Below are 13,583 nucleotides of genomic sequence, written 5' to 3' on the forward strand. Positions count from 1 at the left end.
AATAAACCAGTGTGGTACTGACACAAAAACTGACACATAGGTCAGTGGAACAGAATAGAGACCCCAGAAATAAACCCAAGACTTATGGTCAATCAATTTATGACAGAGAAGTCAAGAATATACAGTGGAGGAAAGACAGTCTTTTCAACAAGTGGTGGTGGAAAAACTGGACATCAACATGTAAAATAATGAAATTAGAATATTCCTCTTTACCATATACAAAAACAAACTCAAGATCGTTTAAAGTTCTAAATGGAAGAACGGAAAATCATAAAACTTCTAGAAGAGAACACTGGCAGCACACTCTTTTACATAAAGCATAGCTATATTTTCTTGGATCAGTCTGCTTAAGCAAAAAAGAAATAAAAATAAACCAACTGGACCTAATTAAACATAAAGCTTTTGCAGAGCAAAGAAAATCATCAACAAAATGAAAAGATAATCTACTGAATGGGAGAAAAAGCAAACGATGTGACTGACAAGGAGTTAACACCTAAAACAGACACACAGTTCATATAGCTCAATTTAAAAAAAAGTCTAATTAAAAAAAAAAAGGGCAGAACAGGCTTCCCTGGTGGCTAAGTGTCTAAGATTCTGCGCTCTCAATGCAGGGGGCACAAGTTCAATCTCTGGTTGAGAATTCAGATACTGCATGCAGCACAGTACAGCCAAAAAACAAACAAAACCAAAACACAAAGCCACCAAAACAAACAAAAAAACCCCAAACATCAATCACAGCTGGGTATCTTAACTGGTTTCTGATTCAACCTGTTAAAAAAAAAAAATGGACAGAGTAACTCAACAGACAATTTCCCAAAGAAGACATATAGATGCCTAAGAGGCATGTGAAAAGATGCTCAATATCACTAATTATTAGAGAAATACAGATCAAAACAACAATGAGCAATTACCCCACACCTGTTAGAGTGGTTATTAAAAAGTCTCCAATAAAAAAATGTTAGAGAGGGCCTTCCTTGGTGGTCTAGTGGTTAGGAATCTGCCTGCCAATGCAGAGGACTTAGGTTTGATTCCTGGTCCAGAAGGATCCCACATGCTCTGGGGCAACTAAGCCTGTGTGCCACAACTACTTCCCCACACACCTAGAGACCATTTCTGCAACAAAAGAAGCCACGGCAAAGAGAAGCTCATGCACTGCACCTAGAGAGCAGACCTTGCCCACTGCAACTAGAGAAAGCTGTGCACAGCAACAAAGACCCAGCACAGTCCAAAAGTACTTAAGTCTAAAAAAAAGGTTGGAGGATGAGGAGGAAAGGGAACCCTTGTACTCTGTTGGTGAAAATGTTAATTGGTACATCCACTATGGAAAACAGTATGGAGGTTCCTCAAAAAATTAAAAATAGAACTACCATATGATCCACCAATTTCACTCATGGATATATATCTGGAAAAAATGAAAACACTCTTTTGAAAAGATATACGCACCCCAACTTTCACAGCAGCACTTTATAATAGCCAAGACACGGAAGCAACCCAAGTGCCCATCAACAGAACACTGGATTAAGAAGATGTGAGACACACACATACAATATTACTCAGCCATAAAAAAAAATGAAATACTGCCATTTGCAGCAATGTGGATGGACCTGGAGACTATTATGCTCAGTGAAGTTTAAGTTAGACAGAAAAAGACAAATACTATACGATATCACAACGTGCAATCTAAAAAATCATACAAATGACTCTGTATACAAAACAGAAACAGACTCACAGATAAAGAAAATAAACTTGTTCCCAAAGAGGAGACAATGGGGGAGTGACAAACTAGGAATATGGAATTAATAGATACAAACTTAAAAAAAAAAAAAGATACAAACTACCATATATATTATAAAATAGATAAGAAACAAGGATATACTGTATATAGCATAGGGAATTATAACAATTATCTTGTAAAAACGTATACAGTATAATCTGCAAAAATACTGAATAATGATGCCATATGCCTCTAACTAACACAATATTGTAAATCAAGTATACTTCAATTTAAAAAACAGTATGTCTCATTCTAGCTCATCTGAATCTCACTCACACAGAAAGTTCATAAATTTATAAGGCACCAAATACAAGTAAGCAATATACTTATGTATGATTAATTTTTAGACAAAAATTTATAAAACTAATAGCTTCCAAAATGAAAAACTTCAGATTAACATCTAATTATAAGGAATACTATATGAAATCTGAATATAGAAACTATTTTTTGTATTCACTGATTTTCTAATCTAAACAGTTCGACTGAAACAAAGAACAGGACACAAGGAATCTTGAGCAAAAAGAAAACTTATTCCTACTATGAAAGGGACAGCTTCTACTCTATTCTATGAGTTACAAAGGAGGCATAAATATAAGAATTTCTATGAAAGATGGGTTGAAAACTCCATATTCCTAAAATTCCCACTTTGAGTGCAAAGAGAGGCCTCAGGACAAATATAAAAAGCTCAGCAACTTCAGAAGGCCTTAATCTCAAACTCAGCTGTATAAGGGAAGTTAAAAGTGTGCATGGACATGGAGAAACGAGAAGATTTTTTTTTTTTCCACATTTAAGTTTTTCGGGGCAATGGGGACAGGGTGCCACTTACTAGTTATTACACAACTAACATATCTTTTGGAATTTCTTGTGTTCTGATTATGAAACTGATAATATCGGTCTCATAGACTATGGCAAGGGTTAACTAAACAGCATGACCAATAAAGAATACTTTTTTTTTTTTTTTGCCTCAAGCTTTCTTAACACATAGAAAATCATATGGAGAAAAACTCTTGGCAAAATCAAATTCTTTTCTCCTACACTGAAGTGTTAACATTATTAATAAAATATCAAAAATCCAGAAGGAACGGATTTTGTTTTTAATATCACCAGAATTTCCTTGGCTTTACAATTAAAACACTAAAAGTGCTCTAAGAAACAAGTCTCTGTAATAAAAATATTTAAAGGTGTAAGTGTGAAAACATTATTGAGATATAAGGACATCAAGCAATTTAAAAATAAAGCTTAGCTACATACACCACAAATTTCAATTTCAGTTATAAACTCTTACCTATTGTCAGTTGAAAGACCAGCTGTAGCTATTAGAGAGGAAGAACTAACGAAGACAAAATCATTGGCTGTTTTGTTATGACACTGCCAAGTCTGGAATGGTTATAAACAAGAAACGTTATTGTTATCACAAACAACTTTATAAGCAGGTAGATGCATTAATCAAAAAGTGATCATGTAATCTGTGGCTCACTTAATCCTTGTGTTCTTTCCCCTACAAACTTCAGGAACGTTGTAAGAGTTATACAGAGAACTCTCATATACCCCTCACCCCAGTTCACCAAGGCTCCCCATTTTGGCACATTTGTAAATCTGCCACTTCTCTCTCTTCACCCCCCGCCTCCTCTCTCTCTCACACACACACACACACATGCATACATACACTTTTCCTGAGCTACTTAAATAAGATGCATACATTATGAGCCTTTACGAGGCCCTCTGCTTTTGTTCAACCAAAACTTCAAGGGGAAACAAAAAGAGGTTAAGTTCAAATATTTTTCTTAGAAAACTTGTGAAAATATTTGTCTTAGAAGACAAAACATAGAATTTCAGATGATCTCAGACTGAATTATTTATTTTCAGAAATACACTTTTAAATATTTTTTTAAATATGTTAAATAAAAACATAATACTAATAGTCAACAAATTAGAAAATTGACAATGTTTCTCAATATTCCATCAAATAATAACAAACTATTATGAGAGATTTAGTCAATTATAAAGGTTTCCAAGTTATTTCTGTTCAGACATTTAATAAAAAATGACTTTTTAAAACATGTCAAAATCATCTCATGAAAAAATTTTCCTTTCAGTCACTCCCCATTGTCCCCAACCAGCAACTGCAGCTGGGCTAGATGATAAGTCTTTAAAACAAAATCTACTTTAATCTCCAAAAGCAAATACTGTTCATTTTTAAACTAATTTGTCTTTTTGGAAGTTAAAAAAATAAAAAGGTAGTCCCCTTAGGAACATAAACTTGTACAGTTCACCCTTGAACAACATGGTATGAATTATACGGTTTAAACTACATGGGTCCACTTATACACAGATTTTTTTGTTTGTTTTTTTCAATAAATGCATTCTAGAGTACTACATGATCCAAGGTTGATTGAATCTGTAGATGCAGGACCATGGATATGGAGGGCTGCCTGCAAAGTTATATTCAGATTTTCAACTTTAGCGGGGAGGGTGTCCAGTGCCCCTAATCCCTGTGTTGTTCAAAGGCCACCTGTACATTTAATCTGCTGGCTGAATGAAAATATGAGGAAAAAATAAATAGTTTCAAAGTACCCTCACCAACACTCCCTTGCTTGCTTTCACTTAGATCAGTACTTTCTCCTAGCACTTAACCTAAGATGAACTATCAGAATCAACCCACATTCTTAATTTTTTTCTTGATAGATATTGCTTAGTCCTACAAAGGGCTTCACTGAAGAATCTATCAAATATAAATTCACAGTTCTATGAAGTTGTGGAAGGTTCATTAAGTTTTTGTGGTCCTGAATAGAGATGTTATCAATTTTTTTTAAGAGATGGGCAAGAAAATAGCACCAGCTATAGGATATCTTTTCTGCTTTGTTCCTAAGATATAAATTTACTGCAGAAAAAGAACCAGATGCACTAGTCTGTTTATCATCCTTTTTAGGTATCATATCCAACTGTAGTTTAGTGAGGCTAGAAAGGCACTTGAGTAACCTATGGCTGCATGGGTCTCCAGAGCTACCATGTTGGTCTATACAGGCTTCTTTTCTTTTTTAAAAATTTATCCCTTGACTAATTATTACATTTTAAATCAATTTTACTACTTTGGTCTTTATCAAGTGACTGATCCACTACTTTATTATTTATTTATATTTTCTGGTGAGTAAAAAAACTTTTCTATTTTTTTTTTCTTTCAGTTTTGAGAAATGATTAACATGCAGCACTGTATAAGTTTAAGGAGTACAGCATAATGTTCTGTCTTACATACATCATGAAATGATTACCACATAATCACCTCATCTATGTGAGGTGGTGATATTGTTTAGCAATATCACCACCTCACATAGATATAAAAGAAAAATAAAAAATATTTTTCCTTTGATGAGAACTCAGAATTTACTCACTTAGCAACTTTCATATATAACAATATTGACTATGTTAATCATGTTGTACACTACATCCCTAGTACTGGCTTATAACTCCAAGTTTGTACCTTTTGAACTGCCTCCATCCAATTTCCCCTGCCTCTAGTAACCATATATCTGATTTCCCCTTGCCATCACCATCAGGCACTTTATAGGTTTATTTTCCAAGTTACTGGAGACTAAGGATTTTTATACCTCACAGAGTAATTTTAACATAATACAGACAGAAACTTACAGTAGTATGACTGAATACATAGGACTAGATAGATTTTACATTTGGCTTTGATACTTAAGTATATATTCTTGATTTCTTTAAAATAAAAATTAAAAAATTTTAAAGGTAGGAAATCTTGGCTTACCAGGTATGGCTTAGGCATACTTCCAGTAACTGGACAACATTTCCAGTTTGTTTGATACAAACTTAAATATCCATCAGCGTCAACTATTCCAAACTTAAGAGAAAAAAAATTGAGCGTTTAGTACAAATAAAAAGCACATATTTACCTTTACCCTCACTGTGAATCTCATATTGTAAACCTTAAACATCTGAGTCATAAATTGTTTGACTTCTCATTTCACCTATGCATGGATCTAGTCCAGATAAACATTTAGCTACTGCTTTAAAAACTTCTAGGGCAGAGAAAAGTAAACTAACATCAGACCCCCAATTTATTATACTAACCAACAGCCTAGTCTGTATATTCTCTGTAGGTACTCCAAAAATGGGATACTGGATTTATACATTAAGACATGTGACAAAATTTTAGTATATACAAGATAAAAAACGGTTCATTTTGAAAAAGATTCCAGAAATATAAAATAAGGAAAACGTGTAAACAACAGTATAAAGTAAAATGAAACAAAATTTATTATACTAAAAGAATTCTTGATGGAAACTCAGAGCATTTTGATTGGAAAGATGATAAAATAATCCAGTAAGGGAGTACAAGATACAGATCTTAAATGTTTAATTTTGACTCCAGGCTTCTCCCATCTACAGATATAACAATCATTAATAATCTAATGTGTTTTCATTCAGATTTATTCTAAGACTATTCAAACACTCGTACATATAAGATTTTTAAAATGATATTAAGATAATAATATACAGTTTTACAATTATACTTTTTAATTATTACAGCCATTTTTCCACATTGGTAGATATAAATTTACCTCTTTCTTGTGCTGTGTAGTATTACACTGTATAGTCGTATTGTAATTTTTTTAAAAAGCTTTTCTCTATAGAATTTCCACTTTTTCCTATATTAAAAATGCTGCTTTGAACATTCTTGCATATATACCTCTGAGTATTTATATAGGACAGATATCCAATAAGAAAAAAAATTTGTCAAAGGGCATCATTTAAAATTGGTAGGTGAAGCCAAAATTAAATCCTAAGTGGCAAATCAATTTACACACCCATTTTTCCTTACACCTTAGTCAACACTGCATCCTACAAAATTTTACTATTTGTCAATTAACAGAAAAGCCTCATTTTAATGTTCATTTTTTCAGTTATTAGTGAGGGTTATTGATCATGAATAGGGTTCTGTCTGTTTTTTGGTCAACTGTTCACATTCTTTGTTGTCTTCATTGTCTTTTTACAAAATTGACTGACAGGGCTAACAGTAGGAATATTAACCCATTGTTTACTGTGTTTTTTTACAGCTATTTTTCCAGGGCTTATCCTTTCTGTGGTTTATTCTATGTTTTATGGAGTAAGTTTAGGTACGTTTTTCAGAAAGGGTATATGGAATGTGCTAATTCTCTGCATACTTAAAAATGTGTCTGTTTTGCCATTAAATTTGCATGAGTTAGGACAGACATTGGCCCCATTCCTTATCCATCAGAATTCTGTGAATACTGTTCTATTGTCTATTCGTAACCTCTATTTTTAAGGAGGCAAATGTCATTATTTTAGATAGGAAGGTGGAGAGGTTGTAGGTAAACATTTTTACCCCTACTCCTTCCAGAAGCTCTCTTTATCCTTCAATTAAAAAACAAAAGTCAAATAATCAGGCTGTGCTGAGGCATGTGTTGCTTCTCATTACTTCTGGTCTAGTATTTGGTAGGCCCTTCTTTTTCTAAAAATCCATTTTTTGCTATGGGGAAATTTTTATTACTCCTTTTAATACAACGTTTCCTCTTTAAATCACTTTTCTTTTTCTTCTTCTGCTATAGCTTTTAAAGGTCTTCTATGCATTTTCCTGGATCTTTGTCTCAATTTACTTCTTGGGTTTTTTCATGATAGGATAAATTCCTGATTTATACTTCCCAGTCACAAATTTTATTTTCAAGTACTTCCATTCTGCTATTCAGTCCTTGTAATCAGTAGTTCCTCTACTCTCCTAATTTTGGGGAATTGCATGTTTTTAATTTCTAAAACTTCTTTACTGTTCTACTGCCTTTGGTTCATAGAATCCTGTTCTTGTTTTACAGTGTAAGATCTTCCTGAATCTGAGGAATCATTCCTCACAGGTCATTTTTTCCCTGCTAAATGCTCCCTTTTATCTCCTGGTTTTTCTGCAATGTCCAATGACTCCTGACAAAATGTGAAGTAGCATGAGTTATCTGTTCCATTTATTCCAGCAGCCTTCCCTAAGGGAGATAGCATGCTAGGGTGTTGTGCTTTGGGGTACCATCATGGCAAAGGTGAATTAACAGTAAGCTGACTGCCTGTTAAAGATACCTGGGCAGATAATAAAGAAGAGTTTGTTGTGCCTTAAAAAGGCCTATATAGGAGCATATTGTTGTGTTAGTCACTCAGTTGTGTCCCACTCTTTACAACCCCATGGACGGTAGCCCACCAGGCTCTTCTTTCCATGAAATTCTCTTGGCAAGAATACTGGAGTGGGTAGCCATTCCCTTCTCCAAGGGATCTTCCCCACCCAGGGATCAAATCTGGGTCAGTCAGAATGTAAAATCTATAAAATAACTCTGAGTGTAGAAGGACTTGAATGCCACACTTAAGAGTATGGACTTTTAGATACAATGAGGAGACTGTGGGTTCTTGAAAAGGACAACATGATTTCATCTATAGTGTATATATATAATGCTATTTTTTTTTCCTTTTTTATCTTTTTTGGCCATGTTGCAAGGCTTGTGGGATCTTAGTTCTCTGACCAGGGATCGAACTTGGGCCCTAGCAGTGAAAGCACAGAGTCCTAACCACTGGACAGCTAGGGAACTCCCTATGCTATTTGTTACATAACTTTGTTGGCAACATGAAGGATGCATTAGAGAGATTAGTTAGGAACAATATAACACTGACACAATGGAAAAACATGAGTATACAAATGATATTCTTATATGCTCATGTTTCTAGATAAAAGGTTTCTCGATTAAATTCTTTTAATTTCCCATTAAGGAGCAAAGAATGTTGCTAATTACTCTTAAGAAATTATACGCTCTCAATTCTGTTTCATAAATACATGAAAAAATTGTTGACTTTAGTGAAATGCTAAAAGCCAACTAATAAATGATGTAAGCAAAAAGGGTGCAGCACACCATGATACAAGTAACATGTGAGGATGGTGGAAGGTTTGGAGGCTGACAGAAAATGAAAGGCAAGATGTACTATCAGCAAGGGCCCATGTGAATGTTTTTAGTGTAGCATGGTCATAAAGACAAAAAGAAGGCTGATTTCCCCTTTAGTAGCTGTTTGTAGTGCTAGTAAGACAGAGGGGAAGAGAGAGACAGTTTTAGGAAGGAAGATTACAGGAAGTGAAGACAGTAAGAGCCAAGTTGGCATTTTTATTAAAAGGCCCATAGAATAAATACGGCTTGCCAGGTATAAAGTCTTTGTTCCCCTGAACTCTGTTGCTGTACTGAGAAAATAATCATGGAAAACAAATAATGAATTGGTTAGCTGTGTTCAAATAAAACTTTATTTACAAAATAGGTGGTCTAGGCCATAGTTTGCCAACATCCTGTTCTAGAGCAGGTGTTCCTCAAACTTCAATGTTTTGTACAAATCACAGGAGCATCTGGCTAAAAAACAGATGGTGATTTGATAGGTCTGGAGTCAATAATCTGCATTTCTAATAGGCTCTCAGATGTTACCTACTATTTGGTACCTGACCATATTTTGAGTAGGTTCCAGAGGATAAAGAAAGCAGAAGTATTTAGAAGATGGTCCTACAATCACTTGGTCCTTAAGCATCACATAAAAGAATTTTGATGGACATGTATATAATGTATTTACAGCAAAAACCAAGTAAATTTAAGTTTTGAAAGGAATTTCTTTGAAAAGAATTCATACAGATGGATTAATACTTCACCAGTAGATAAGTGAACTGTTCTTTTCAGAAGCCCAAATAAGAAATATTCATAAATCTTTAACAAAATCAAACCATTACCCCATTTACACTTTTAAATATTACCTTATTTCCTTGATAGTTAAATCTCATTCTTGTAACTCTTGAATTGCCACCAGAGCGGAAACAGGTTATTTGTTGAGAATGGCCCCATTCGAACATTCTGACACTTCCATCTTGAGCTCCTGTCAGATCTGCATTATGAGAGGGAAAAAAACTACAAATTTATTTCAGGAATCTTTGGCAAATTTATTTCAGGAATCTTTGGCAAATTTATTTTTTAATCCAATGTGAAAATATGGAAGAAATACCTAAGAAATGAGTCATAGTCGATTTAGATGAATTCACCTTTGTATGAAACTTCACTTGAATACTCTCAATCTTAAAAACAGATAATTACATAAGGTTCTTTCATCTAAGAACATATCCTTACACAAAACAACAGAAGCAATTGAATCAGATCTCTATAAACTATTTTCTTTTGAAATTATCTCAATTAAGTTTTAATAACATTTAGTAGATAATGTTCATGATAAAGAGTTAGAGTCTCAGGATTATTTAACTTTGTATGGTGACAGATAGTAACTGGACTTATGGTAATCATTTTTCAATGTATAAAAGTACTGAATCACTGTTGTAAACCCGAGACAAACACAATATTTCAAGTCAACTGTATTAAAAAGATGATCTCGGGATTACAAACATTCAATTCTTATCAGTCATACAAATAATGTTTAAATACCTGCATTTTTCTCTGACAAAATGATTGGAGAAGGTCTTGAAAGTCATGCTAAATAATCAATCATTTCTAATAATTTTATTATGATTGATCTAATACTCAAATACAGTATCCATTTCACTAAGGAATATGAACAAACTAAATGTTATTACTTCTTTGCTTTATCATTTCCTGATTGTATGTTACTAGAATCTTACATAATCCCCCTGCTCTATTTTCTTCTTGTAAAAGGTATATGAAAGTGAAAGTGTTAGTTGCTCAGCTGAGTCCGACTCTTTGTGACCCCATGGACTGTAGCCCTCCACCCTCCTCTGTACATGGGGATTCTCCAGGTGAGAATACTGGAGTGGGTTGCTATTTCCTTCTCCAGGGGAACTTTCTAATCCAGGGATTGAACCCAGGTCTCCTGCATTGCAGGCAGATTCTTTACCATCTGAGCCACCAGGGAAGCCAAAAAGATATATAAGTCACCCCATAATGATATATATCATTAATGATATATAAGTTACTGTACAGTTCTGAGAAGTAAATGAGATAATTTATATAAATCATTCAGAAATATACCTAACATACAGGGCTAAACTGACATTAAGAATACGGTACAGAGGTAGTGAAAAATTATATTAATGTACATAAAGCATCTAGCACATTTCTAGTCATATATGAGTTAACTTTCCTTCCTTCCTTTCCAAGTACTTAAAATAAAGGAACTTCAACTGTTTTGGTATATTTTAACACTGGGCTGGGATGCAAGAGTGAGTACAATTTCTTGTGACTAGGAATGTTAGTAGTAGGGCCACCTGATGTGAAGAGCTGACTCACTGGAAAAGACCTTGATGCCGGGAAAGAATGAAGGCAGGAGGAGAAGGTGGTGCGGTGCGGGGGGCAACATAGGATGAGTCGGTTGGATGGCACCACGGACCCGATGGACCTGAGTTTGAACAAACTCTAGGAAATAGTGAAGGACAGGGAAACCTGGTGTGCTGCAGTTCATGTGATTGCAGAGTCGGACATGACTTAGTGACTGAACAACAACAACGAGGGATGTTAACTGTATTCCCCTCCCCCCTATAGTTTTGTCTAGCTTAATCACAAACATAAATTGGACTAGATGCATTAACAAAAATCACTGAATCAGTTCTAATGAGGTGGATGAAACTGGAGCCTATTATACAGAGTGAAGTAAGCCAGAAAGAAAAACACCAATACAGTATACTAACGCATATATATGGAATTTAGAAAGATGGTAACAATAACCCTGTATACAAGACAGCAAAAGAGACAATGATGTATATAACAGTCTTTTGGACTCTGTGGGAGAGAGAGAGGGTGGGATGATTTGGGAGAATGCCATTGAAACATGTATAATATCATATATGAAACGAGTCACCAGTCCAGGTTCGATGCACGATACTGGATGCTTGGGGCTGGTGCACTGGAATGACCCAGAGGGATGGTACAGGGAGGGAGGAGGGAGGAGGATTCAGGATGGGGAACATGTGTATACCTGTGGCGGATTCATGTTGATATATGGCAAAACCAATACAATATTGTAAAGTTAAAAAATAAAATAAAATTTTAAAAAAAACAACAAAAATCATTCAAATGTTTCTATTATTCATGGTTTTCATCTATTTGGAAAAATCCCTATTAGTAGCTTACATGAAAATGAAATACTCTCTTAAAACTTTATAAAGTTAAAAAAAAACCAAAAGGTTCCTATAACCAAGTTGTCTGAGTAAATATCCCTCCTTAGTAACTGGAGAGTGTTATGCTATATCAGTGTTGAAAGAGTTAAATGCAACCTTAAATTTTTTAACATACTCATTATTTTTTTTTAAGTGGAACTTTCTTTTTAAGACTTACCTTTCTATTTCAACTCATCAGATTAACTTCTATAAAATTTTCCTTAAGTCCAAAAGTATTGGTTTATAATGACTAAGATCTTTTAAAAATCTGTTCCAAGGAAGAAAGGAACTGTTTTGAGGTATCAGCAATTCAGTCAAATTTTTAAGAAAACCTATTTCAGGGCTTCCCTGGTGGTTCAATGGCAAAGAACTCACCTGCCAATGCAGGAGACATGGGTTCAATCTCTGGTTCGGGAAGATCCCACATGCCACAGAGTACCTTAGCCCGAGCACCACAACTACTGAGCCTGTGCTCTAGAGCGGGGGACCCACAACCACTGAGCCCATGCATCAAAACTACTGAAGTCCATGATCCCTAGAGCCTGTGTTCCACAACAAGAGAAACCACTGCAATTGGAAGCCATACACTGCAATGAAAAAAGCTCAAGCAGCAACAAGGACACAGCATGACAAAAAAAAAAAACTACAAAAAAATTTTAAAAATAAATAAAAAACTCATTTCAAAATTTTTCCAGTTCATGAAAGGAGCCCACTGTTGAACTAAATTACTATCTGTGAGACTTATTCATGATATGAAACAATATACTGTAAAAAATATGTCAGTGATTAGTTAGCATTTAATTTTTCAACTCTCTTATCTGTCAGTTACAGTAGTTCTCTGGAGAAAGTACTTATCCCAAGACAGAAGTTACATGATACTACCTAAGAACTATGAAAATAAGTCCATTAATTGTCTTTGAATCCAGTAATTATTTTATTTAAATCTATGGGCTTGAGGCAGAGCCTATTCATAAACTAGTCAATTGTCATCACACATGCTTTAGGGCTGAAATATAATGAAATCCCTTCAATATTTCAGGAAACTTCTAAACCCTACTGCAAAGAGTAAGGATAGGTTTTAAGCACTGCCAAATTTTCTTGCTGTGGGATTCATATTATCTACACTTTATATATAAAACACCTTTGACTCCTTCCTCTCTAAACAATCTCATGATTGTTTTTAGTTCATGCTTTACATTAGACTTGTGGATAGAAAACATATACTTCTAGCATTGAATAAATTCAACATAGTGAAAAATTGACTAAAGTTTTCAGTATTATTTTATATCTCTAGCATAAGTAACAGAAGCTACCTATTCATCTTTTATTAGACATCGGTATACAACTTTGATAACACATGCTTACAGCACTTGTGATCATTAAGTAAAAAAGAACTTTGGTTTTGTCATTTGTATTTTATCGGAATATTTCTCATAAAAAAGGTGGTACAATTTTTTATAGTTATTAAATTGGAGGGACATGAGTATCTTTTAATTAACATGCACTATTTTTACTGTTTTTTGTTACTGTGTGGTAGGACAACTTGATGAAGGGCACAACTTAAAAATCTTATTAAAAAAAACTTGAAATGTTCACATGCCAATATGAATACTGATTCCAACCCAACAGTTAATTTTAAAGTTGCCTCTATTATTA

The 13,583-nt window shown here is 34.3% G+C and overlaps 1 protein-coding gene across 10 annotated transcripts in view; it reads right to left on the reverse strand.

Moving 5' to 3' along the window:
• DMXL1 (Dmx like 1) overlaps positions 1–13,583 on the reverse strand; it is a 125,914-nt gene that overhangs the window by 12,063 nt on the left and 100,268 nt on the right. For all 10 annotated transcript variants that reach the window (XM_086410751.1, XM_086410749.1, XM_086410748.1 and 7 more), the window contains 3 exons: positions 9,567–9,694; positions 5,544–5,636; positions 3,060–3,151 (listed from right to left, as the gene is read on the reverse strand). In XM_086410751.1, coding sequence (XP_086266877.1) covers positions 3,060–3,151; positions 5,544–5,636; positions 9,567–9,694 — 313 coding nt within the window. The remainder of the gene's footprint in view (positions 1–3,059; positions 3,152–5,543; positions 5,637–9,566; positions 9,695–13,583) is intronic.

The sequence above is a fragment of the Bos grunniens genome, chromosome 7, assembly GCF_055505025.1.
Source record: "Bos grunniens cultivar Pamir isolate PY7600 chromosome 7, Bosgru_T2T1.0, whole genome shotgun sequence".
In the NCBI taxonomy this organism is placed as follows: domain Eukaryota; kingdom Metazoa; phylum Chordata; class Mammalia; order Artiodactyla; family Bovidae; genus Bos; species Bos grunniens.